Here is a 22043-nt window from a genome sequence, read left to right as displayed (position 1 = left end):
CTTGCCCGGGTACCCTGCTTCGTTCGACTCATCATCCTTCAAGCTTTTGCCACTTACTCATCAGTTTCCTACAAAATGGCTGTAACAAATGAACGACTTCCAGCTATATTATTCGGCCTACGATACTTGTAAGGTTTTGTCGCACTCTGTCACCGGTTCGTGGAACTAACAGGAAGTTTCACTTGGCCTATCAGCCGTGGTATAGCACTATTTTCGAATGGTACTGTTTGTCTATTTATTTATCCTTAAAGATGCACTGACTTTGGGTAGGCTACAACATTGCAGTCATTGGAGCAGGTGCGTGTGTTCTGCCTGCTCTGATCTCTACCCAAATCTGACTTCGCTATCACAGTCATCACTCGTATGTATATCCCTTGACTGAGGTGTCCACAAGGCACTATTTGACTACCATCAGTATTGTCTCGTGAATATCCAGCCAGTTTGGGCTACAACACTACAGCAATGTGTTGACAGGTGCTGTGTTTGCTGGCAAGTCACAATTTGTTCCATACCTGCATCACAAGCAGACTAACCCCCAAAAGGGACTGTGCTCATTATGCTCTTTGCATTTGTTTCTGATGGTAGTCTCAGGGTGGATGTGTTGTTGCGCATGGTGCGGCACTGTGTATGACTTCATTTATGTGTCTAAGTGCTGCATACAGGTAGCTGTATCTTTCTCAGTCACTATTGCATCCACAATACCTGGTCGTCTGGTAGGCAGTTGGGAGGGTCTTATTGTTGGCTATTTCGTTGGAATGCTTGGTTGTGCACAGTAAGCATGGGTCCCCCTTTGCCAAAGCTGTTTCCAATCATGCATTTGTAAAGTTTCTTGCTTGGCATGGGTGTTGGTGCAGGACACACTTGTGGTTCAGTTTTTGCTTCAGAATGGACACTGGGGCAGCATGGCATTACTGAAAGTGCACAGCACTGGTGGTTGGTGGTTGGTATCAGTGAGTAATGTGTGTGGTTCTTCAGTCAATGTCCATGTTCATCCTCAATAGAAACTGTGATCAATGCTGGTTTTGTGCTTTCTGGTTTTGTCCCACTTGTCTTGTACTGGATGTAAGCTTGTCTCTCATGACATTGTGATGACCTCTATCTTATCACACTTAGCTTTGGAGAGCAGCACCTCCATTTGGTCTGTGGTCTCTCACTTGGTTTTGGTGCTATCCCTGCATTTGTTGTGTCAAGCAAGATTGTGGCTCCCTTGTATCATATGCCTTGCTTGCTCTGGCATATGCCCAAATCCTACTTCAGATTATTGGAGTCTGTGCATATCCTGAAATGGCTCACCATGAAGTGGTACTGGAAAAGTGTTCTTGGGTTGTCATTGGCATGGTGGGTGGTCATGTTGACTTCTGGGTGGTGATTTGATATTCAATTGTTGTGGTATCACAAGTTTTATTTATGATTTCATAATGTATGTGCATGTCAATGGCTCATGAGGGGCATGGCACTGATGCAAGATTTCCAGGTACCCAGTAAGATGACTCCATTATGTCAATGGGCTGCTGATTAGCCATAGTTTGCCATATACTCTTCCATGATTATCAACAAGTAAGTTTTGTACAGTATTTCATGCTTAGTAGGCAGTTGGCACTGATTGGATTGCAGTGTCACAGGGGGCAGCTCATCCCTATCAGTTGTGTTGGGATGGTCTGTTGTCATCAAGTAAGCCTGTCTAGTTTTTATTGTACAGGTTGTTTTTAATTCCAGTAGTCTGTTCTGTATTCCAGGTGCCTTATCTGCTGAGCCTTTCTGGTTTGTTGTGAGCTGATTCTGCTGCAGGAACTGTGCTTGGCACATTTCTCATTGATTACCTTGGTGTGAAGACAACCATGGTATGTAGTGCACACTGCCAGACCCATGTACATTCAGATCCTGTTTTGTCAGATTGTTGGTTCACTCCTGCAGGCCATTATTGGCCTCAGCTTGGGCACCATACACACCCCACTCACTAACCATATTTCCACATGTTGCAGTAAGCCCATTGAGTTTGAATTCATAGGTGTACCTTTTCAAGCATTATACAGGTTGTTTATGGAATATTCTTAACTCTTGGTGAAGTTGGTGAGTCTGAAGAGTTGAATAACATGGTTGACAGGTCTGTTTATATGTTGCCATAAAACAGGCCCTGGCAGTTGCCTCCATGTTCTTCCAGCAAAAATTGGTCCCTACAGCCCATATCAGTGGACATATCTACAGTGTTGCAGCTACAGTTGGCAAATTGGGTGCTTTTATTGGAACTATGGGGTATGTACCACACAAAGACTAGCTCAATCCAGCTCTAGAAACTGATCTCCAATGTCTATAGTCTTCCCACAAATCATTGATGGTGTGTTTTGATGCACTTAACAGAAAGTGTAATTACTCATGCAGTTGGATTTGTTCATTTAGCTTTTGGTGGTTCAAAAACTGCAAGGGGAAAGTACTGGTCCATTCTGGATTGGTAGTGGCCATGCCATTCTCAGTGTTATTGTGATACTTTTCCTGATAAAACCCCTTACACCTGACAGTTTGAAAGCTGAAGACAAAGCTGTGTGTTATTTCCTGCCCTCTGTTACTTTTCTGGGCATGAACTGACACCCTTCTAAGTTCCATCAATACCTGGAAGAGAATGGACTTAATGTGAGCAATATGGTCATTGGAAGACCAGCTGAGGAGGTGATCTATAATGAGATGGACATGTGGCAATTGCACAATAGTGAAATTGCATGATAGTGCTAGTTGTTGTATCCTTTGATAGCTCTCTCCATTTATAATGAACATTCCAAGTGTAATTATTATTCAGGCCCAGATTGTTGGCACAATGTGAATGGGAGTTTATCTATTTGTATATATGTATCTTCATTGATGGGAAGAGGATATGTACTAAGGAGAATGTTCTTCTGGAAGGAGGTCCAAGAGCATTGTTTGATGAGCATGATGACAACTTGTCAAGTCTGGAAGTCTGGGGTCAAGACTGGTCCAGAGTCTGAGTTGGGTATGAGGCCAGGGCACTAGGAAACCAAAGGGGAGCAAGAACAGATAGGGGACTGATTGGACTTGGTGGCTGGAGATGCAGTGCTATTCCCTTGCATGGGTTGCAGTCTGAGTCTGAGGCCAAGACAGATGTTTCAGATGAGACTTAGTTGATTTCAGACTGAAGAGTACAGACTGAGTATCCACAAGCTTATATACTAGAGACAAACTATAGTACAGAGACTGGTAATGCCAGTCTCATGAAGATTGGTCACATGATTGGTAAGAGACTATTAGTAAAACATGACAAAGATGACCAGAGACTGGGACAGAGACAAGGGCAGACTGGGTATGAGGCTAGGTTGGCCTCAACTGAAATGATACTTCATATGAACACTGCAAAGCAGTGCCTACCTGCAACCATCTGGAGGTAGGTGTTTGGCAAGGCCAAGGCTGGACTGAATGAGTGTGAGGCTGAGTCCAGCTGGGGTTGAGGCATGGCTATGACAGTATCTCCCTTCATAGGGGTTGAACCCATGAGACCCCTGTGAGAGCAGTATGCTGAGCCTGAATTGTGGCTGAGTTTGAAAAAACTTGATAGTCCTGGCTTGCTAAGCCCTTTGTGTCTTTCATTCACTTTCCATCCATCATGTCCAATCCAAGGCCAACCACCATGACCAACAGCAACAATGAGGGCCAGATCATTGACTGGACCCACAACACCATCAAATATGATACTGGTGATGATGAGGAGATGATGAAGGCAAAGGCAAAGGAGAGGAAAAGATGAAAGGCAGCCAAACAAGCCCAGTGGGAGGAGCAGGCCTGGTTGGAGGCTGAGAGACAGGAGAGGGAGTAGGTTGAGGCAGAGAGAATGAAGTGGGAGGCTGAGGAGAAGAAGGTGTGCAAGGAGGAGGAAGGGTGTGAGGCTGAGTGCAAGCACAAGGCTGAGGCTAAGGAGAAAGCTGAGGCTGGCAGTAGTGATGAAGCCAGTGCAGAGGTGAAGATGGTAGTAATGGACCCCAGGTGAGTTCATTCCTCTCAATGCAATTTTCATTTTGTTTTAACCCTCCCAGCTGTACTCATTGTACCTGGGCCAAGGCTGTCTGCAAGTTTCTTGTGGACAGCAATAAGAAGTGCATCACCTGCATGCAGTGCAACCAATTGAAGGAGAAGTGCTGGTGGCCCAGGGATGGGAAGGATGCTGAGGCTGGCTTGAAGGCTGGTGCAAAGGTCAACAAGGGGAAGGACCAACAGAATTTTTCACCTTTGTTATGCTCCAACATGGTGACTTCATCAAATGGACTAGGAATAAATGGACAGAGGGTCACAGGGTCACACTGAGGGTTGAACTTGTTGTAACCCCTATGGCTGTCCTACTGCCTCTGACTTTGATAGGTCCTTCCCATTAGGAGTATACACCCAATGCAGAGAGGAGCAAGAAGAGAGACTATATTTGAGGACAGTTGCAAGGTGGCAAAAAACTAAAGACACAGGGTACTGTATTTCTACTTATATACCTTCTGGGGGAGGCATACAATACTCCTGTAAATAGCTAATCACTGTGGAAGTTAAACAATGAAATGTAAATGAATCAGAGTGATTCATAACTGTGGAAAATGAGGCCTGAACTGGCTGCACAATCAGACAGGTGCAGCAAGGGGCAGAATCATGATGAAGGTGAAACATATCAAATATACTATACAACAGTAAGGTGGGGAATGGGATAGGGGAAATGTACATGTAGACAGCTAGACTGCAGTTGGATGCAGTGTCAATGACAAGCCAATAACACTGTAGGGACTGTTGGAGTTCACCTGATGCATCCAAGGATGGAGTGCAATCCAGACCATGCTCCAGATGATGAACATAACCACAAGTACCAATCCAACCCCTATGCACATGACCACTGTCCCACACCAAAGGTGTTTGGTGACATGGACATGGATGTTGCTGATGAATGGAGATGAAAGACTGGAGCCCTAATGTGTAGAAAGACAGCAAGGAATATTGGCAGTCATCCTTTGCACAAGAACTAGTCATCAGTGCCAAAGAAAAGAGAAGGAAACAAGTTAAGCACCCATAAAAATTCTTAGTGCCCATGTACAGCATTCTGGTTTTCAACATATCTCCCCTGTTTCTGCTGATACTGACACCATTCCCACACTTGCTTATAGTGCTCAGCCACATGATCCTACCTTCCAAAACTGGGAAAGATCCTCACAATCCAAATGTTTCTACAGCACTCCCTCCAACAGACACTCATTTTGCTAATTCTTCTGATATGGCTGCCTCCATGTTGATCATTTCACTTGTCCCCTTTGCTAGGGGCCATGGCTATGTATATTTACCAGGAGTTCCTACTAGCACCTGTCCTGAAGCATCCTGGTACATCCCATCCTTGTCTGACCCCTCTCAGCCCATCTGGCTTGGAGTTCTCTTTCTCAGTTTGGCCTCCAGGAGGACATTCTTTAGTTGCCACAGGTCTGTTGTTTGGATAAAAAGGTCTTATGTGGTTGTTTCAGTCTCTCCAATCCAAGAAGCATACAGATCCTTCCTCCCTGCTCCCTGCAACATCTTCATACCAGTCTCATCAATTATTCTTCCAAAATTGCAACAGCTACAGTATAATCTACTGTTCTCCACTCTCCCTGATTGCATCCATGATGAGTATGATGCACACTTTGCCTTCTTGTTGCAAGATACAGCAGAAGACACTCCCCTTTCATCCTCTCTTCCAACAGAGTCTTGTTCATGAAGTTTTTATTTGCCTCACTGAGAGGACAGTTTGGGGGAGGGAAATGTGATCCCCTATTCTCCTGTCACCCAGACCCCCAAAGCTTGATCCCCTTTGACACCTGGCACCTGCAGTCCCTTTATAGGATGTCCTATATCAGTATCAGATCAGCACTGCCTCTCTGTCATCCTACTTTGGCCTAGAAGTGATTCCTTTGAGATGTGACATGCACAGCTTCCCCCTAATGCAATTCCAGTGCACTTACTCAGTTTCTGACAATGCTTGACTCATACTTTGATATTCTGACTGTCCTTGACTCACCTATTGCCAATACTTACAAATTGTTTGACTTTGCTTACTGATTCTTTGCTTTTTGGCTTATTTATGCTTACCAATGCTTACCAATGCTTTCTAAGTCAATTACCCACCACTTACATTCCTTACTTATCAGTTACCAATCACTTACCAAGTGTTTGGACCTTGTTTTCCACAGGCAATGCCCTTGTACTATATATATATATATCACTGTACTTGGATAGCTGCAAGGAAGAAGACATCAGAGAGCCCCTCTTGCTTACATTTCTTCATCTCTCAGTAATTCATTCATTGACTTTGGTAGCTGAGGCTTTATTAAGGGTCTAACTATCATCTACTTCACTTATCATTGTCTATCATCAATATACTTCACTCCAAGTCCTCCCTGAGCTCAGTACAGCTCAGAATACCACATTAAGTCATCATCCTTCCTTCTGTAGGTGACAGCAGTCTACCCCATTACAATCTCTCACTTTACTGCTCCTTCTTTGTCAGGAGTACCCCCAACCCTCAGCACTCATCTTTGAGTGTTGTAACTCACAAAAACCCACCTGAATAAGACCTTCCACCATCTAGGTATTGCATAGATGCACCACCACTCACTTTCATTGTCTTTTGTGTTGGTTTTGGTTGGTTTACACCACTGAAGCACACTCTGACTCATGCCACATAGCCCATATGCAGACAAAAATGGTAGGCAAGCAGGTCAACATGTAACACATGCAACTGTGGAGATTCTCCAAGTGAGTTGGGAGAATTTCCAAGCAGGTATGGGGAATATCCAAGAGGATAGGGAGACTCCCCAAGCAGGTAAGGGTAATCTCCATCCAACTGTGGCAATGTGACAATTTGTGTAAACAATGGTGTTGTTCTGAGTATTTTGTGTTTTTCTCATGCATATCTCCACCTTCTGATAAGATAAACATGCTGTCATGATCACACAATCAGGGGCTAAAGCCTTTATTATGATGAAATCACTCCATTGTCACATCCTGCAGTAGCAATTCAGTGCCACACCAGTTATAGTAGTTATTAGCATTGTGTAGTGTAGCCTTTGCTACACTTTGGTAGTGTACATTTTTGATTACCTTTGACTACAAAAAGTGTAGCATCAAGTGGTAGTGCTCAAGTCACATGACAAAGGATCACTGATGGGAGGCTGTGTGTCATGGTCACATGAGGATGCAAACAACAGTCAGGTGACAGCTGGTATGCAGTCTGTCAAGTCTGGGCCTACTCCAACCAACTCTGATGCTGATTAGGGTCTGGGGAGAGGTATGGAAGCAAGTCTGACACAGATGAATGGAACTCCAACTAGTGGAGGATTGGCAGAGACAAAGTCTGCTGAGACAGAAGCAGAATGGTGTGAGGGTGTCAGGTTTAGCTCATGCACTACCCCCTTGCATGATCTCAGCCCTCATATTTCAGAGGTAGAGACAAGATGGAAGTTCAGAGATAATTCCAACAGAGAGAAGACAAAGGAGGATTGGAGTAGGAACTTCAGTGATATTCATACTGAGGAACAGCAGAGTACTGTACATGCTTTTATACTTCTACTGAGGTACAACAACTGGAATCAAAACTGACATACAGAGACTTGAAAAATCTCAAGTGAAAACTTCCTGGACAACAAATGAAGGGTGGACAGAGAACATAGAAACAGTCTAGGTGCCAAACCAGAAGGTGTGCACACTGCAGAGTACCTGACTGCATGGTGTCAAGGAGAAGGTTGAAGGCTAGACAGTAGGGTCACATGACCTCTTGTAGACCAGTCCATGTGGTCCAATGGTAGGCTAGTACCAAGTCTGCCAGTAGGCAGAGTGGAGAAGACTTGTAAAGAGTAGAGAGCAGGCAGAGTTGGTGCAGAGTGGGTAAGTGTCTAAGTGGAGTAGTGTGTGGAGTGACTGGGGACTTAGGATGAATGCATGGGCATGACAGAGTCACTGGGTTGCTCAGTCATGTGATTGGCTGCCACAAAGGTCAGTTACATGATCCTAGTAGTGACATGTGGATGGGAATCCCATGTCATGTGACATCACATGACTGTACTCACCTCACTGTGAACCTGGCATGTGACTAAGCTGCCCCTGAATGAATGCTATCCCATAGTGTGGCTGTGCTACACATGAATCATGTCACTACTCATTCATTCCTCAATGGAATGGTCTGTACCTTGGTAGGTAGGCCAGTCTACATATGTGGTATCTCCAACATGTCCAAAGACCAGCTAATCGAATTCTCTGGTTGCTGGGATATAACAGGAATGGCAAATGCAAAAAACAACACACACCAAAGTAGGCTACAGGCTTGTCATCCTTGTCCACCTTGGAACATGTTTTGAAGGTGTTTTGAGATGTTGTCAATGTCTGTTTGCTCCATATCTTTGGGGTTAACATCCATATTTGCCTCATATCTTGTACCAATTCTTCCTTGTCAAGCTCACCCAAATTTTCCTCTTACATCTTATCCACCTTGCAAGTACATATGTCCATGTTGTGTGTCCTCTTGGACATTGACACATTGACTGTGAACAATCATAGCTTTGCCACACTTTTGCCTTTATCCTTTTGAGGAAAGAGGCAATCAGGAGCCATATGGCTCTCCTTGTTGCAATTGAAGCAGGTGATCCCTGCTAGGAACTTCTGAGGTTGTTTACCCCTACCATACAAGTGATCCTGTTCTCATTGACAAGACTGCTGTCTGCACCATCCTTCCTCAGGAATCCATTGCTCTTCATTGGAAGATTTGTCTTTCTTCAATAAATGGTAACCCCTTTCTTTGTATATTTAAGGTTTTCATTAGATGAAGAGTATTGATCACTCTTCTTGCTGCATGGGTGTGAACTGCTTCATCCCTGGGAGGTTTCCCTCCAAAGCCAGCATGGCCCATTCTCATATGCATGCTTATGGCCTTCTGCACCACTTCCATGCAACATACCTCTTCAAGGATTTCCTTGATTGTTGAGTGCTCAGTTGATATTCTGCAAGTTTCAAAGATACTCTTAATCAGGTATTGAACATGCTAGCCTCTGCAAAAATTTCCTCCTGAACAAGTAGTCATCTTGGGGTTGCAGCATTCAGTGCACCCAATGCTTTATGTTACAAGGCTCAGAAAATATTGCAAATAAGTTTTATCTCTGTTGTACAACAGTGTGAATACCATGGGGTACCTGCACTAGGCATGTTGCAGTAGAGGTTGGGATTAGATATTTAACACACCATACAAATTGATGATAAGCAGTAGTCCCATACCCCAATGTGCTACCCTTATTTGTGACCATACATAGACCTCATTGGCCTTCTGGCTTTATCTACAGTTTGTTTGCCAAAAACATCTCAGAATAATGACTCCATGAATAGTGAAAACATCCCCTTACAAGAGAATGCACATGGATGCTTTGTGATTCAAAGGTTAATAGCACTGGACAAATTTGTGAGAAATATGACATTGTGGTGGCAGTTTGGATGTATATGAGACTTGGGAAATTGTTGTATAAATTGCCATATTCCAGCAGTCTATATGGGGTTATACAAAGGAAGCATGAATTCCCAACAACTGATGGCAAGAAATCAGGTCTCAAATTTGAAGGTGGGACAGAACTACATGACAAGACATGGATTTACAAAATAATACACAGATTCCAAATCTCACATGATTTTCCACAGCAATAGGGGATTTCTCAAAAGACACCAGTAGGCACTGGGATGCTGCAAACTAAACCTTCATACTGGTTAGCAGATGGAAACCAAGGGACTCACCAAGAATAGTGAGGTACATAAGAGCTGAAATTGTTTTTTTTTTTTTTTTTTTTTTTTTTTTTTTCATTCCAGGAATGTCTTTGCTGTGGACAATTCAAATAGGACTTCCATCATTGTGGTAAAGAATATGTCTTACACATCTGGTGTGCCTGTGCCTGTGCTATACCCACAAGCTTGGGGCATAAATCATCCACCCATTCACCATGTTGCTGGAAGGCTTCCGCAATGCATGCATTAACAATTTCTTGGACACCTGATTTCTGATATTTTTGGACAATCAGTGTCAGATGCTGTGGCAAATCCCCCCTTGTAGTACCCCTATCCTTGACCTGCAACTGGAAAAATAAGTATTCAAAGACAATTACACAACCTGTAATCATGAGCTTCAGATTAAAGCAACAGCAAGAAAAGATAATTTACCAATGCCATGTTCTACAAGTGCCTTCAGGGGATGCTGCTGTGATGTGGACAATGCAGGGATGGAGATAGAAGTGCTGTTATGTTTGATGGGTTTCTATTACCAACCAATTCAACACATCATAGGCAGCTAGCAAAGAAAAAAAAGAATTGAAACATACCGCCTGACAAGATATCAAGGGTAAAATGAAACTAATGTTGAAGTAGGAAAAAGAGTGACCAACCAACTGTAAAACATATGGGCAATGGATGAGTGCAGGATTTGGAACAGAAACCATACAATCTGGAAATAGGTTAATCTTTGTCAGGATTTCAGAGGAATTATTGCAACTAACATGCTGAGAGATACAGGTGGAGGAATAAGAAAAAGGCAGACTACATGGGAAGACCTGCACCTACATCCTAACACAATGCCTCAGCAATATGGCAGAGATACATACAATGATCAAGCTCACCATCTATTTGATAAGAAGACCTTGTGAGAAGCATGCTAAATAGACAGTGTCTATATCACTCACTCTCTAAGACCCAGAGGTCAACAGTAAAATAGTAAGGATTGCAAGTATACATTTTCCTACAACAGATGCTGCCACAATATCATTCACATCCTATGAAAGCAAATGCAATGGGGTAGGAGAGAAAATCAAATCCAGTAACCATCCATGGCTACCATCATTCATCTATCCACTCACATTCTATGCATGCAAGCAAAGCAGGGGTGAATATAGTTAGCATTCATCCACTACCATCTACCATGACCACACTCACATACTATGAATCCCAATCAAACAGGGTGGGAGTGAACATGTCAACATACATCCACCACCATCTGCCATCTGCCATGACTCCACTCACCTCCTATGAACCCCAGTCCAACCAGGTGGGAGTAAACATGTCAGCATGCATCCACCACCATCTTCAATGAGTCAACTTACTTGCTGTCAATCACAGTCCAACACAATGACAACAATTGCCTTCAGTATCAGTTATACTTGCACTTGCAGGATTTCACACACCAGCTATATCCTAATCAGCCACTCATTCCCCCAACAAACTGGTTGCTTGCAAATGGGAACCATGTTGAAAGGTCATGTGCCAACTTGCCCAGTTTAATCTGATCACCCCTATAGTTCATGACCCCCTTCAATGTCCTTTCTATAGTCAGTACCCTGCAGAACTTGATCATTACTACTCACTTCATTATGGCAAATTCCATGCAGAGTCCCAAGTTTGACCACTGTGATGATATAAGCAATCCTTGCAGCCCTTCCTCTGTCAAAGCATTTGCTGTGCATTTCAATAGCTCTTTACAATCTACACTCTCCTGTTCCATGCCTGAAGAGACACATGCTAATCCACAGTTTTTTTCTTCATGACTTACTTACCAGCAAGCATCAGGTAGCTTTGAGGTGGAAACTTCAGTTCATTCAGCCAACCTTTAACCTTTTCCAGACAGCCCTTTTGCAGCTGTTTTCTACCTCTGGTGCCTCTTTCATTGCATCATCTTCAGTAAAACCCCTTTCCATCAGCTCATCAATTGCATCAAGATTTAAGGCATCTGCCTTTGTTAGTAACACAATCACAGGAACTGTGCAAACCCTAAATCCTTGCACCAAATACAATGTGATATTTGTGAACACATACCATGCCCTGAATCACACTCATTAAAAAACTTCTTTTCAGCTGCTGTTACCATCCTATGGTTTTCATTCAAAGGGATGCAATACCTAAATCAATTCAAGGACCAGGTCAGTGCACTTCCAGGCATGCTAGTCAGACATGTCCCTACCAAATTGCATATATTCTCCTGCGCAGTTTGGTGGCTTTGGCATGGTCTGTGACGAATTTCTTCATTTTATCAAGCTCTGCCTCGCTCCCTGCCTCGAATCCACATGAGTCGTAGAACACAAAGCGCGGGTTACTTTTAAACACCAGCTCATCCTCAACGTTATGGTAGCCACGCTGCATAAGTTTGATGTGAGCCCTGCACCATCCGAGCATCAACCTGGCAGAATGACGTGTTAGCAAATACGAAGCACATAACATACCCACGTACCTTCTCTCCGTTTCCATCGAAGATCTCAGGCTGATCCGTAGTGTTACAGACCCGCTGTAAAGCAGTTGTTTTACCCGCATTTGCTCTGCCCATGATAAGAATGCGAAAACGAGGGATGCGATCAATCTGCTTCTTGGCCTCGGTAGGATCTAAGCGGTAGGCTGAAGCCCGTGTAGGGGCAACTGTATCCAGAGCAACTGGAGGAGCGGCTTCAGTGGGGAGTAATATACCAGCATCGTGACTCGGAGGTTGAGAACGCCGCAGCGGACGCCACCAGGAACGAAGAGAGCTCGGCGCCATGGCGATGTGAAGATGAGAAAACAGGTCTTAGGATGTCTCGAACAGTAAGCGTGCTATGGCTGTAGGGGACGATGACGGTGCAATACGAAGAGCATGAAGAGACTGCGGACTCGAGTGGCGTTGATTCAACGTGCCTGTCTGCAGTGCACAGCCTGACACATGTGTAAACTACACCACCAAGTTCCTGCTGGGCCGTCCCATTTCTTCTCGTCGTCTGGCCGAGTCCTGGTGATGCTATCGGCAAGGGAAAGACTCGACTACCGGTCCTTCCTTGCTGTCCGCGGTACGAAGGCAGCTCGATAGGTACACTAGTTATGCTCCTGATGAAACGTGCCACCGATCTTCTCAGCGGCTTTGTCTCTCCGTCCTCGCTCCGTCCTTCACACCAGACACTGTAGCACAGTGGAGCTTCCCCAGCTCCTCCCTCGAGGATCTGGTTTCCAAAGACATTCTTCCACAATACTCGGTCGTGCAGTTGGGAAATCCACAAGTAACATGTCTCTTTGCTAACCGACGCTAGTATCAGCACGAGGGGTATAACCGATCAGTGCCCTGACCAAGGCGTCCACACACTCACGGGGTCAAGATCTAAGCCACGAAACCGACGTGCTATGGCCACATCCGCTGGTGGTGTCGATGACGACCATCGCTGAGCATGCCAACTCTGTTGTCACCCATCCACAGTACACAGCCCAAGCTCCGTCTCCAAAATGCATCACCAGCGAGTGCTGCGTTCTGGCTACCGCCTTACCCCCCCTTACCTCCGCCCAGCTGAGATCCCATCTTTTTTCGCTGTAGGTGACTCCAACCGATAGCCATGGAAGTGGCAGACCCTTCGGTGTAAAATTTGTGCGATAATATAATGGGACACCTATTAATCTCTGCGCCGTAGTCATTCATATGCGACTACATAGGTTTTCCAGCTAAACTTCAATAGAAAAAACAAGCTTTTAGAGCATGTGCCTTAGTGCTCCTTTCCCTTGGGGACAGTTTTGTCGCTCTCTGAGAGGCGAAGACAGTCCTGAGACCACAGATACGTATCGCATTACCCCTTCCCTACATATGGCGGCTTTTCATACTTCCTCCAGCGCGACTTCATGAAAGTCTTACCACCGGACTCCAGTGCAGAAAACATCAGAGCATCTCGATTGTATTCACCGAGCATTTCACATAATGAGAATAGCCCAAGCTCGAGTTCTCGTCGTATATCCGGTGTCAGGATACACAACGGTCGTTCATAGAGTCGATGTATGCCAAGAGGACGCGTTCTGCATGCTTTGCGAAAGGCTTTGCCAGAGATTCAGCTTTTTGTGTTTCGGCGGCAACCGCGGTATGTCGGGTTGTGTACACACGAGGGACAGTTTTGACGGTGAGCGTGGTGAGAAGTCGACTAAGAGCACGGCTTTTGGTAAGCCGAGTGGCTGAGATGGTGAAATCCAAGACAGAAGTGTTCCTGCGACGAGCTTACTCTGCGTAGCTCCTTGCTGCGGACGCATGCGCCTGGTTATCAGCAGCAGTCGATGCAAGACGAAGGCTAGATGCGGGTGCGTATGTATAACCTTGTCACGTCCCAGACGAACGAGAGAGCCTGCTACGGAAACGATGCAGTGAAAAATCGCGAATGAGGTGGCGGTGTGTTGTCGCTGGTGGATCCCGATAAGATTTTACAGAGCAAAGACCAGATACTCCCGATGTCGGCTGAACGCACGGCAGCGGGCTGCCATTGGATATAAGGATGGCATTGACTAAAGCGTCTAAAGTGACAACACTCACTCTGTCAGAACAATGCTTCGCGATCAGTTCCAGATAATGTTCTTTCAATTCCGATGAACCTCCCTATAGGTGAGGTCGATCGGTGAAGGCATGAAGGTAGCGTGTTACGAATGCTTGGACCACTTTGAGAGTTCGCGTGGTGACGCATTACCGAACCCTGTTACTTATAATCAGAATAGGAGATTGATACAGACCTTGAGGTACAAGATTGTCGAGAGGTGTATCAAGCTTTTGAATTGACCCGCCGGAAGTCCTGGGCCCTCGATTCCTACTCCTACTACATTGAGGCGGAAAAAAACTGTCTACAGACAATTCCCCTGCGACTTTCGCCACTTGCACATCGAGGGCGTCGCGTGCTACCGCAGTGGTGTGAGATATTTTAAGCTGAAACCGACGTCGAACAACGGATTGCCCTCCATCTCAGTGCCATTCATTAAATACAGTGCTGGGATTGTCTCGAGGTATGCCGAGTCCTAAATATTGGGAAAACACATCGAAGCTCCTCGAAAAGCAGAATAAGAACGTGAGGGCACGTCGTTACACGATCTGTACCTACCGGCAGCGAATGAATGCGCAGTGGGCTTCGCATAACCCTAGTCGCTAGTTTTATGCCTATCGATGCGAGTGCGCCACTGGTAGAAAGGCAGTCTGCTTTAATGCAAACGACAGGAAGGCACCTGCAGAACCGAAGGATGAATGTAAGAAACTCTTTGATGGAACGGACAACCAGCTCGAAACGCACCTGGCATATTGGACAACTCCCCAAACTGTGCATTCCTCAGAACAAAGAGAAGAATGTCGCGGGGTGAGATGTCTCGGTGTGAACCCAGTTGTCCTTCAAGTTTGTTGGTAGTTCCAAATGGAAGTTCTAATCGAATGGTCAAGAGAAGGCAGATGAACCTCTGGAGCACCTCTTTCGGAGCGACTGCACTGAATATTGCAGTGCAGTAGGGCAACGTTTCCGATGAGATACGAATCTGAGGCAACCGAAGGAACGCACTCGATGGCGCTTATCCACCGATCAGCTAACACGTAAAGTAGGGAAACGCCTAAGTTTTCTTGCGCAAGCGCTGCTGAAGAGCCGCACCATCGACTTTGAAGGGAGAAGTGACGAATTAAAATATCGATGCTCGCCTTGATAATGACACTGGCCTGAGCATGTTGGAAGCCGCGCGTTTGGGGAACTTGCGCGAAGTGTGACCTGACCTGTACATGTGTGGATGCAGTTTGCACAGAGAAAAGAATAGTAACGAAGGCCATAGGCACGATTTCCAGTACTAATTCCGCCGACGTGCCTTCGTTGCCGACGACGCCCAGAAACTCCTCGATTTCATCGCTTCATAATACGTCACTTTGGCCTAGCATCACAGACGTTGACGAGCTCGCAACTCGTAGCAATCGAGCGCGGACATCGCATAGACATTGCAACGCAGCAGAAGCGACGACGTCATCCGAAGCTAGCATATCAGGGTCTTGCTGTTCCCTTTCGCGTTGCCGCTTCCTGCGCTTCTTTCTCTTGCTTTCGTCTTCACGTCGGGGATCTACTTCTTGCCATTCACCTCGTCCGTGTCGCACACAGTCTGGGCGATATCGCACCCCAACTTCCCAACCTAGGCCCACACGACTCCTGGATTATGAGCACCGGAGACATACGCATATAGGGAGAAGCTAGAGATAACGGTGCCAGACACACGGGAAACATAAGTAAATGCAACTGCTAGCGAGTGACACTTCGACCACAGCGTACCATCGTCATTAGCGTGTCCTGCTATTGGTATCTCTTTCCCTTCACCAGTTTTTCGTCGCTTACCGCAGCATCTACAGATTGTACAAGCGTCAAAGCTATACGGAGAGCTCTAGTGAGCGACAAAGGATGTGACCGAAGCGGACTGAACATCACGTCATGCAGTGGCACAGGGAGAGACTGCGAGACCGATTCGGGAAGGGTGAGTGAAGAAAGGGCAGTAAGAAGGATGAGGATGTACATGTGTACCATACAGGTCTTAGCGCGATTGTCAAGAAAGTCCGAAAGTAGTCGCCGAACAGCATCCGTTGGCCGCACGGAGAGCAGGTGTGGCAACTACGAAACCGAAGATTAGTCTGCAAGATGCGCCAAGATAAAACCAGGTAAATTACTACTACTCACACCGACAATAGCGCCCAGTAACCTCTGCAATTCGCCGCCTATCAGTTCACACTCAACTCCTACCAGCACGTCGAGAATATCTATCGCCAGAGTCACGGCCGGCATGTCATTCGACTGACAAACTTGACCCGCGCGCTCGACTGTGACCAGCGCATGCTCCCTCGCTTCTATCAAAGCAGACTCCGCATCACCACTGGGAGCCATGTTCTGATTGCCTGACCCAACAGTTGTGCGCGGGGTGTACAAGCGCTCCCTTTCGATCACGTCCAAGATCCCTACGAGCGCCATCTATGCATCAGCCCTTTGTGCTCTGGAGTCTACCGTTACGATATCGCGTAAAAGAACCTTCCAACGGGATTCCCAGACCTCCATTGCATTAGTGCGCACTGCGTCATGAATGGCCAGGGTAGGAGATGCCGACTCGGACGAAGAGGGGAAAGGCGTTGTGCAGTGGCAGTTTACTGCACAAAGACCCGCAGCAAAGAGGCTTGGAAGGAGGGAAAGACCCTGATCCGTGCACACGCGCGAAAGTGCATTCAATAATGTGTCGAGAGGCTGCCTGAGACCTCCAATGGAGAATAGCGTCTCGATACGACGGGTTTTCTTGGCTTGTTTGTGCACTCAGCGACTGAGAAGTTATAGAGGGAGAAAGGGTACGAGCCCAACGGAGAATGTGTGTCCAAAGGAAGATAGTGTACAGTGTTTGAGTTAGATTGGCACAGAAAACAAACTGCCAATATTGCCAATCCCGAACGTTACGTATTTCGCTATTACCCAGTCAGACGGATGCTGGGCATGGGTGATGTTTTATATTCCTGGACGCATCCTGGTCCAGGTCAGTCACTTCCTGCAGTTTGCGAAAATGATGACAATTGTCAAATATTTGCGAGTCGCGTCGTGAGGATTCCAAATTAGGAAATGAATCAGTGCACCACACAGTGCCACCATGTTGCAGAGCGAGTGGTACATTAGAGACCCAAGAATGGCCAAGAACCAGTCAACAGCGGCGAAGAAGCTGTCAAAGGTGACCAAGAAGACCAACACTGGTATCAAGATACAATTTTGCTGACCTTGCCCACCAACCCCAGTTGATGACAAAGTTGATAAGCAGCTTGCCCTTCCAATATCGGCATCCTTGCAATTCTAGGACACTACTGCCCAGATGCACGAAGCGGGCACACAAGGGCCAGTTCCTGACCCTGGGATTGATGATCCTATCTTCGTGATTGATGATGTGGCTGAGAAAAGCCACTGTATGCTATTGGACAGACTTGAGACTTCATGAGGTGAGTCATCATTCAACCTCCCCTCACAACTGACTTTTTTGTGCAGACAAGACACCTGGGCTGAGATTCATTGACATGGATCCAGCATTCTTTGAGCCTTGTATGGACAACACCTCACACAACTCATCTGGGTCAGAGCCCAACCCACCACCCACATCATTTAGGGTGCAACTGAGTGCTGAGATACTGATAGTGATGTCATGTTCAACTGCAAGCCAGGTAGAAAGTTCATTGAGAAATAGGTCAGAGTCCTCCATAAAAAGGTCTTCCATTGCATTGAGCACCACCCTGGTTATTGTCTGAGCATGTCCCCTCAGTGGTGAAGGTGGTCATTCTACAGCACTGTCCCTTTCCATGATGGACTGCCAGCAATAGCAGCTGTGAGGCAAGACACCAAGAGCAGCACAAACATCTTCTAACTGAAGATGTTTGTGGGGTTGCAGAGGGGGAACCCAGAGAGGAATCTGTAGGGAACCTCAGTAGTCTGTCAAGCTACTAATATTGAGTATAGTACCTGTAGGGAACTATACAAGTTAGTAAGGGTATTCTATCTATGTAGAAGTGTACTCACCCTCAGTAGTCTGTCAAGCTACTGAGGGACTAGGTAAATTTTACTAGTGTATGGGTGTGCTCTAACAGCTTATGTAAGTGACATGATCATGTGCCTAAGTCCAAGTAAGGACAGGGGTTGTTTCACTCCAACACTAACTCCCATCCAGAATTCCACAAATGCAGTGCACACTCTTTGAGGTCATTGCTGATGTGGTGATGGGGCATGGCAGGGACTGGAACAAACATATATTGACAGAATCCTGGACTACTGTAGAGTACAAGCACTCCTATATATTGCATGCATTTCATTTCCTAATTTGGAAATCCTCACAACACAACTTGCAAGTATTTGACTATTGTCATCATTTTCACAAACTGCAGTAATACCTTCCAATCTAACAATGACATCATGTGACCTCTGATGCATAGTAGTGGTCTCAGTATGCCAAAACCCATGGATAACCTGTGGATGCTAAGGGTAAGTCAACCCCATATCCCATACCTGTCCAGGTATCCAGGCAACCCCTGCCCATGACAGACCCCAACTTAGCCTCATACTGTAAAGTCATCACCTCAGATGTTGTCACTACTCATGTGCAACTGAGTTTATCTTTATATGAGTGCCAAGGCAACAGAATGGATCACAGAAGCAGAAGGAGCATGGAGATGGAGAGTAGAAAGCTGACAATGTCATTCTCAATCTCACCAGGTGGTGTGGTAGAAGTTGGTGTACTTGAACTCCTTCCTGATCTGGAGCAGTAAGTACCAGCCTGGGGTACAATACATAACACGGATGCTGGTCAAGTTGCCTTTGTTACTGCCTGAGTGGAGTTGGCCAACAATGAAAGCTTCACCATCCTTCATGTGCCAGATGAGGGAGCCCAAATTGCCCTGAGCAGAGAAGGCATTGGAAGTCTTGATGCCCATGTTGTAGATGCCAAGCTTGACAGATGGGATACCAACCTCATTGCACATAGTGTAGTCACATTTAGTCACAACACATGGGCAGCCTGTGTGCCAAAACACCAACACTTATATAGACCCTGAGATGGGCCTGCCTAAATAGATTGGCCAGTACACATGGACAGGCCCGAGGGACTAAAGTGAGAGCAACATATGTACAGGCCTGTAAGTGCATTACCACAACATATGGGAGGGCCCACAGTGGGTAAGGATGTTGAAACATTTAGATGGGCCCATGACCAATTAAGTATACTGAGTTGCTGTAAGACATGGACAGGCCTGTCCTGGTAGGTTACACCCCTGTTGCAACATCAAGGCAGGCCCACCTATCATAACATGGAGAGGGTCACAACATATGGATGGGCCTGGGAGTAATATCATTTATGGTGTTGCAACATCTAGAGAGGCCCATTCATAATAAGCCATACCCATGTTGCAACATAAAGATGGGCCTGTCAACAGTAAGATGTACTGCTGTTGAAACATGAAGACAGGCCTGTCACTAGTATCATTTAATAGAGTCACAACATAAGGTTGGGCCCATCAGTAGTATTATGCAACATATGGATGGGCCTGTCCACAGTAAGATGTACCTCTGACAAGACATAAAGACAGGCCCATCAGTAATCTCATGTATAGCATCACAACACATGGATGGGCCCTTCAGTAGTATTATGTATATTGTCACAGCATATGGGTGGGCCCAGCCCCAGTAAGATGCACCCTGTCAAAACATAAAGACAGGACCATCACTAATATCATTTAATAGAGTCACAACATATGGATGGGCCCATCCACAGTAAGATATACCTCTGACAAAACATAAAGACAGGCCTGTCAGTAATCTCATGTATAGCATCACAACATATGGACAGGCCCTTCAGTAGTATTATTTATATTGTCACAACATATGGGCAGGCCCAGCCCCAGTAAGATGTACCCTGTCAAAACATAAAGATGGGCCCATCAGTAATGCTGTTTAATAGTGTCACAACATAAGGATGGGCCCTTCAGTAGTATTGTTTATATTGTTGCAACATATGGATGGGCCTGTCAGTAATATCATCTAATAGTGTCACAACATAAGGACAGGCCCTTCAGTAGTATCATGTATATCATCACAACAAATGGATGGGCCCTTTGAGATGTTCCACAAATCTCTGGAAGGTATCTGTGTAATAGATTGTTCCATCGAGAAGCTTGTTTTCATTTTGGTAATTTTTAATGAACAAAACTGCTGCACCTTTGGTCATGTAGGTGAGTGCAAACGAAATCTTGAGTGACTCCAAATTGTAAACATGCTTGTTCAGGTTCAAGTAACCTTTGACCTGCATAACCTGGGTCTGGAGCCCATTGTGGCTTCCATCATATTCTCTGGGATGCCCAACATTAAACTCCTGACCTCCATTGGGTGGGCAGCAATCATACACATCATCAGGGTCAGCTGGGGCCTTACCCTTACTGGCCCCTGCCAAGGGGACCTCTGGGGGAATTACCTTTCTGAAGTTCCTCCAATACCAATTGCATAATGCTGAGTCCATAGGCATTCCTGTTGGAAAGGGGTCACTACTCTGGGCATGCATAGCTCTTTGGAGCTCCTCTGCCATAGCGAGCCATTGTTCTTCCAACCTTTGTCTCAGCTCCTCTTCCAAGAAGGTCCTTGTAGGCATCTCAGGAGCTGACTCTCCATGACCAATTGTCATGGACATCATGGGTAATTTGTGAGCTTCTTGTTCTTCACTGAGGACTGATCCGAAAGAAGTCTCAGACTTCTGATCACCTTCTTCTTCTGAACTAAGTGTGACTTCTGAATCCCTAAAATGGGATAGATAAGATAACCGAGGGTTTGTTGCAGTAACTGAAGGACTGAGTCATCCTAAAGGGATGGGTGGTAGTGGGGGATTTCTCCCGAGCCCAAGAGGTTTAGGTCTAGGAGGGACTGGGGGCTTTGATCTCTGGGGGTTAGACACTTTAATGGGAAGTGATAATGAAGGCTGAGGGAGGATTTATTTCTTGAAAGAAACCTGTCAGCATAAGAGGGTGGTTGTGCGAGTGGCTTTACACATAGGGAGACACGAGCATGAACTCCAGGGAGGCAATCTATTAAAGCCTAATGGCTGCCTGTAGAGTGGTGGATTTGATTGAGGGTAGAGGGGTGCTTCTCAATGTTGTTACCTGAGAGGCAGGACAAAGGCAAGTTATTCTTTACATGTAGGGAGAGCGACGAGCCTAGTGCAGTTTAAGCAAAATGGTTTGTTGAAGTTCAGTAACCAGGGATGAGTAGACTTTTGCATGAAGAGGTTGACAAGTCCCAAAAGCTGTGTTGAGTTTTTTGATTTTGTTATGCCCAAGCACAGTGACTTCTTCAAATGGAATAGGCACAGAGCACATGAGGGGGAGTCTATGGGCCAAACTTGTCATAACCCCTATGGCTCAGTTATCTTGGAGGTCTGACAGAGGTTCTGTCTTCTGGTGATATGCTAGGCAGTCACATGGAGAGAGAACAAGGATGAACAAGAAGGAAGTTAGCTGAGTTGCAAGCTATCGAAAAACCGAGGATACAAGGTATCATACACGAGTCTAAATACTCCTGACATTCTACCAAGTCTTCCCAAAAATCTCGCAGAGGAATTACAGTATCTTTAGCAGAATTTCATGCGAGTGTACCAAATCCGAGGACTTATATAGTACCCTACCAGTTGTCATGACACATATCTGCAGTAATCAACAGAATGATCAGTCAAATAAATAACAAAAGCAGAGTCATGTGGTGTCGAGT

At 45.7% G+C, this 22043-nt stretch overlaps 6 protein-coding genes across 6 annotated transcripts; 2 read left to right on the top strand and 4 right to left on the bottom strand.

Moving 5' to 3' along the window:
- Window positions 1-25: 25 nt before the first annotated feature.
- Window positions 26-2718, top strand: F5J12DRAFT_929954 (putative metabolite transporter; the record flags this gene model as incomplete). Its single annotated transcript, XM_051749515.1, has 17 exons — window positions 26-128; window positions 195-220; window positions 271-297; window positions 718-772; window positions 826-950; window positions 1002-1062; window positions 1114-1138; window positions 1258-1338; window positions 1526-1557; window positions 1615-1671; window positions 1700-1761; window positions 1789-1841; window positions 2034-2070; window positions 2132-2253; window positions 2315-2335; window positions 2398-2538; window positions 2596-2718. The coding sequence occupies exons 1-17, from the start codon at window positions 76-78 to the stop codon at window positions 2716-2718; spliced, it is 1101 nt and encodes a 366-aa protein (XP_051595062.1). The 5' UTR covers window positions 26-75.
- A 1117-nt stretch (window positions 2719-3835) lies between these two features.
- F5J12DRAFT_897894 (uncharacterized protein) lies at window positions 3836-4305 on the top strand (the record flags this gene model as incomplete). Its single annotated transcript, XM_051748065.1, has 2 exons — window positions 3836-3987; window positions 4038-4305. The coding sequence occupies 2 exons, from the start codon at window positions 3836-3838 to the stop codon at window positions 4303-4305; spliced, it is 420 nt and encodes a 139-aa protein (XP_051595061.1).
- A 5528-nt stretch (window positions 4306-9833) lies between these two features.
- On the bottom strand, window positions 9834-10790 carry F5J12DRAFT_503259 (uncharacterized protein). Its single transcript, XM_051739755.1, has 4 exons — window positions 10703-10790; window positions 10350-10471; window positions 10192-10285; window positions 9834-10141 (listed from the first exon to the last, which is right to left on the bottom strand). The coding sequence occupies exons 2-4, from the start codon at window positions 10464-10466 to the stop codon at window positions 9882-9884; spliced, it is 471 nt and encodes a 156-aa protein (XP_051595060.1). The 5' UTR covers window positions 10467-10471; window positions 10703-10790; the 3' UTR covers window positions 9834-9881.
- A 590-nt stretch (window positions 10791-11380) lies between these two features.
- On the bottom strand, window positions 11381-12544 carry F5J12DRAFT_727907 (uncharacterized protein; the record flags this gene model as incomplete). Its single annotated transcript, XM_051741834.1, is given in 6 exon segments — window positions 11381-11523; window positions 11574-11655; window positions 11667-11776; window positions 11833-11915; window positions 11978-12172; window positions 12237-12544. The coding sequence occupies 6 exon segments, from the start codon at window positions 12542-12544 to the stop codon at window positions 11381-11383; spliced, it is 921 nt and encodes a 306-aa protein (XP_051595059.1).
- Window positions 12545-14941: 2397 nt separating this feature from the next.
- F5J12DRAFT_503144 (uncharacterized protein) lies at window positions 14942-15797 on the bottom strand. Its single transcript, XM_051739754.1, has 2 exons — window positions 15060-15797; window positions 14942-14994 (listed from the first exon to the last, which is right to left on the bottom strand). Exon 1 carries the CDS (start codon window positions 15575-15577, stop codon window positions 15155-15157), a length of 423 nt encoding a protein of 140 aa, XP_051595058.1. The 5' UTR covers window positions 15578-15797; the 3' UTR covers window positions 14942-14994; window positions 15060-15154.
- Window positions 15798-17898: 2101 nt separating this feature from the next.
- Window positions 17899-18078, bottom strand: F5J12DRAFT_701270 (uncharacterized protein; the record flags this gene model as incomplete). Its single annotated transcript, XM_051740509.1, has 1 exon — window positions 17899-18078. A coding segment is annotated over one exon (180 nt), but the record flags the coding sequence as incomplete, so codon positions are not given.
- Between the last annotated feature and the right edge of the window lie 3965 nt (window positions 18079-22043).

The sequence above is a fragment of the Pisolithus orientalis genome (assembly GCF_024613125.1).
Source record: "Pisolithus orientalis strain OTSU chromosome Unknown F5J12scaffold_62, whole genome shotgun sequence".
Classification (NCBI taxonomy): Eukaryota; Fungi; Basidiomycota; class Agaricomycetes; order Boletales; family Pisolithaceae; genus Pisolithus; species Pisolithus orientalis.
The sequence above is the reverse complement of the archived record's forward strand: the minus strand, read 5'-3'. Positions and strand labels throughout refer to the sequence as shown.